General features: G+C 39.1%; 1 protein-coding gene across 2 annotated transcripts; it reads right to left on the bottom strand.

The window, feature by feature from the left end:
• Positions 1–277: 277 nt before the first annotated feature.
• Positions 278–1,339, bottom strand: LOC147625386 (uncharacterized). 2 transcript variants are annotated; one of them, XM_086819006.1, is made up of 4 exons: positions 1,037–1,333; positions 780–959; positions 631–688; positions 278–532 (listed from the first exon to the last, which is right to left on the bottom strand). In XM_086819006.1, exons 1-4 carry the CDS (start codon positions 1,149–1,151, stop codon positions 436–438), a joined length of 450 nt encoding a protein of 149 aa, XP_086675132.1. In that variant the 5' UTR covers positions 1,152–1,333; the 3' UTR covers positions 278–435. The 2 variants fall into 2 exon arrangements, with proteins under 2 accessions (XP_086675132.1, XP_086675131.1); XM_086819005.1 differs by having other exon boundaries at positions 278–688; positions 1,037–1,339.
• Between the last annotated feature and the right edge of the window lie 2,572 nt (positions 1,340–3,911).

Below are 3,911 nucleotides of genomic sequence, written 5' to 3'. Positions count from 1 at the left end.
TTCCGCCGGTCTCGTGACAAAGTCTAACTCCCAACAAAAGGCATGACCTGCAACCTCCACACGTTGATAGTGTTCTTGAAGGGTAATGTTAAGAATGAAGCCAGCAAACTGTTGTACTTCGTCTTTCTAGTGTGTACTACAGGTTTAGTAACTATGTGCCTGTCTTGTGTTAACTATGCCTGATGTTCTTATGAATAAATTCACCAAATGATTTTGCCTCTTTAAAGAACTTGGATACGAAGTCAAGTATTTTTGGAAATGTTTTCAGCGTTGACATGGAAAAAGAAAAAGGAAAAAGCTAAACAAGTGGTCATCCAAGAAATAATATACATCCAAGTGGTCATCCAAGACATAATATACATCACGACCACAGAAGAGGAACATATGACACAAATCTGTGATTCGATGGGTAGTTGTGGACTCCTTCTTTTGCAGTCATGGGGAGGTAAGCTTCATGGTGGAAAGGTTTAAATTCTCTTTCACGGTAGTACATGGCATTAGGCGGCCCAGTGTAGCCACATTGGCTTGAGCTCTGCAAGAGAAATCCACACCTTCAATGCTCCTAACGACTCAAAATCTCTCTCGGAACTACAAATGAAAAAGCAGGTAACTGATTTGCTGTAGCTAGACCTGTCTGCGCGCTTCTCCAAAAAGCGTGCAAGCGATGCCTTCCTAGCGACTGGAAGTTCTGCGCCATAAAGCTAAGCGCAGACAAATGAGAAGTGCACAAGAAGGAAATGTGTAAAAAGCATGCAGTCAGACGGCAATTGCAAACGTACCAGCTTGGGATCGCTTGACTACAAGGTGCTGCGGCTTCTTTTGTGCTGGTGAGGACATGACTGATGTTATAGGTGAAGACGATGATGGGGGAGAGGCTCTACTACCATTTGTTTGATTTGCGAGGTGGGAGGGTGTACAGCACTTCCGCCATTTGCAAGAAGCAGCATGATAGCGTTTACCTGCGGGGTGCATTAGTAAGAGCCTCGGAAAGACACACATGACAATATTAAGCAGCTATTAAGCCGAATACATATACCTTGTGTGCTGGCACATCCTCGTATACGTTCACCATGCCTGAGTAGAAGATTGTAAGCTGCCCGGCTCCCATCATGGGGACATGATCGATACAAGGAGAGTTTGAAGAGGGGCATGTCAGCCCGCCCAGAAGATCTAGGGTCTCAGTTCCTGCTGCCATCTTTAATCCTGATGATTTCGGGACGAAGAGTTTGAAGAGGGGATGAAGTGGAGGATGGACGGACCGGTCACGGAACCGCGAGGTGGCTTTAATGATGTAAAGGAGACTTTGAAGGTTGCAGGAATCTGGGGGAGGCTCTACCGCAATGCCGCACGTGTAATAATTTATCCACCCCAGCCTCGCCTGGTCGAGAGAGAGCGAGAGAAATGTGCGTTATATCCTTAGTCAACTTGTTCACGTCGCGTCCCCCACTCCTTGTTGTTTTCTTTGGGTCACATATAACCTGCGTACTTATTGCATGTGCGAGGATTTTATATATTAAACCGCACCTAGGGTTGGGTTGATTCGAACTCAGGGCCTGTATGTACCACACGAACATCGTATCGATTGGCAATGTCCCTCACCATACATTTCGTATTTTTTGGGGTATAACTTTGAATTCTGAATCGGTAGCCTTCATTTTTGTAGGTCACGACTCATGGTTTCTACTAATATTATGTTCTTATAATGGCCAGAGAACGTGGTATACACATTCGTGCTCATCAAGATGTGTAGATGACTATTTTTCAAACTAGATAAAGACTTCTAGGAGTTTTAAGTAATATTATATTTGCATTGTGAATAGAGAACATGGAGCATACATTTGTGATTGTCAAGTTGTGTACGGGCCTTATGGCTATTTTCAAACTTGATGGAGATCAATAGTAATTTTAATGTAGTGTCATATCATATCTGCATGCCAATAGGCTTAAGTAATTTGAAGTAATAATGCAACCCATATAAAGAGAAATATAAACGTATTGCTAGTAAATTAAGGGTTTGATTAGATTACAAGCAATACTCAATAATGTTTTTCCTAAAATAAAAATATACAAAATCTATTAAAATGCTATGTCTATAAAAGGATCTTCATTTAAAAAAAATATTTAACTTTCTACCAATTTTTAAAGCTTAAACATAGATTCAAGTCTGAGCTGTAAAGATTGTTTATCTTTTCAAGAATAATGTATGTAAGCATAGAGAGACTTGATCAATTTATAGCTCACATTATTCTTCAAAAGAGAAACAATCTTTATAGCTCAGACTTGATAAGTTTATAATGTGCATCAAGTAAGTAAATTTGTCAATCAAATGTCTTTTTCTAAAATAATTCTTTATGATCTTCTGAATGCGTAGAAGCATGTGTCTATATTCCAAAGTATCTCTCTTGAGTGGATCCTACAATGCCACAATTATGGAAAAACGAGGATGATGAGCACATGGTGTCCCATGTACCACTAGGTAAAGGAAGAGAAAGGATAATGGACACATCAATGTTGAACAAGGTGAATACATTTTGTATTAGTAAAGTTATGAAGAGGTGGGTGGCAAGGTATGAAGAGGTGAAAAGAAATATATATGAGGAGAGAAGAGCATTAAGGATGCATTTGAGACGCTTTGCTATTTCCTCCGAAGCCGGGATCACTTTTGAAAGATTGTACAATTGATTGGCTTTATGAAGAAATGGAAAAGGCGAAAAAAGATGGAGAAGAGGTGAGAGAAGAAGAATGGGAGTACACGAGAGGAAGTGAGCTTCATGTAAGTGTGTCTCTACTTTCTCTTTTTTAATCCAAGAAGAATCCTATGATATGGTTATTTATTATCATAAATATATTTCATTTGGTGTTGGTAGTAGTATAAGGTATACAATGTCATGTGGTCCAAAGGAGGGTACTTTCACGCTCAACACAGAGATACAAAGAGCAATACTCAAGAATGTTGGGATTTGCCAAACTTTGAGCAAGAGAGTATAGCAATGCTTGATTATTGTGCCATGATTCAAAACATCCTAAAAGCTAGATTCAAGACATTCCAAAATTTTATAGTGAATGTGAAGTGGTTCAAGGATGTGGTGTTTCAAGGCATTCAAGCAACTGTGAAAAGGCATCAAAATGGATTTATGGGGATCAATTCCACAAAATTTTGGCAAACAGAGAGGGACGCATTTGTGCTACCTCACCTAACCACTAGCTTTGACTATTTCATCTTATGCATGTTTAATGTACACTTTGTGTGTTTCTTCTTATTGCAAGGGTGTGTTTCACATGGATATAAATGACAGAAAATGGTAGTATGTCATACAAGTTGCTTCTCAAAGAGTATTTTTCAAGATAGGGATGTTAAAGAGCTCATGAACGAAGTGGCAGTCAGAAATGAACATGCGGAGGGTCAAGTACAAGATGAAGAACATTCACGAGATACCAACAAAACGAATCAAGATGAAGGTGTCCCTATCCAAGATGATGAGGAAGAAATTGAATCTATGAATAATGATGATGATGATGAATCCACTAGCAGTGGGATAGATCTTTTTGTTGGTCTTGCAAATGGGACATATGGATCTTGAGATAAACCAATTAGCATGTATGGATATGATGGAAGATGGGACTGATGTTGAGCCAATCTCACACCCTAATATATACTCTATACATAAGACTATGCATAGACTACATACACTCTAATGCATCTGACCCTTATGCATAAGACTATGCATATATTCTTATACATAGACTCTCGTACTCTTATACATAGACTATGCATAGATTCTTATACATAGACTGATGTATGGATATGATGGAAGATGGGACTGATGTTGAGCCAATCTCACACCCTAATATATACTCTATACATAAGACTATGCATAGACTACATACACTCTAATGCATCTGACCCTTAT

Source organism: Cibotium barometz, chromosome 24, assembly GCF_041138505.1.
Source record: "Cibotium barometz isolate CiBa-2024 chromosome 24, ASM4113850v1, whole genome shotgun sequence".
NCBI classification, from domain to species: domain Eukaryota; kingdom Viridiplantae; phylum Streptophyta; class Polypodiopsida; order Cyatheales; family Cibotiaceae; genus Cibotium; species Cibotium barometz.
Note: the sequence above shows the minus strand (reverse complement) of the source record. Positions and strands in the feature narration are given on the sequence as shown.

Bases quoted from the DNA above. Each gene is read 5' to 3' on its own strand.
- LOC147625386 (XM_086819005.1), bottom strand. From the start codon at position 1,151: ATGCCCCTCTTCAAACTCTCCTTGTATCGATCATGTCCCCATGATGGG. The intron at 960-1,036 runs GTATATGTATTC...TGCACCCCGCAG, and splicing joins AGGATGTGCCAGCACACAAG to GTAAACGCTATCATGCTGCT. The intron at 689-779 runs GTACGTTTGCAA...TTTATGGCGCAG, and splicing joins AGTCAAGCGATCCCAAGCTG to AACTTCCAGTCGCTAGGAAG.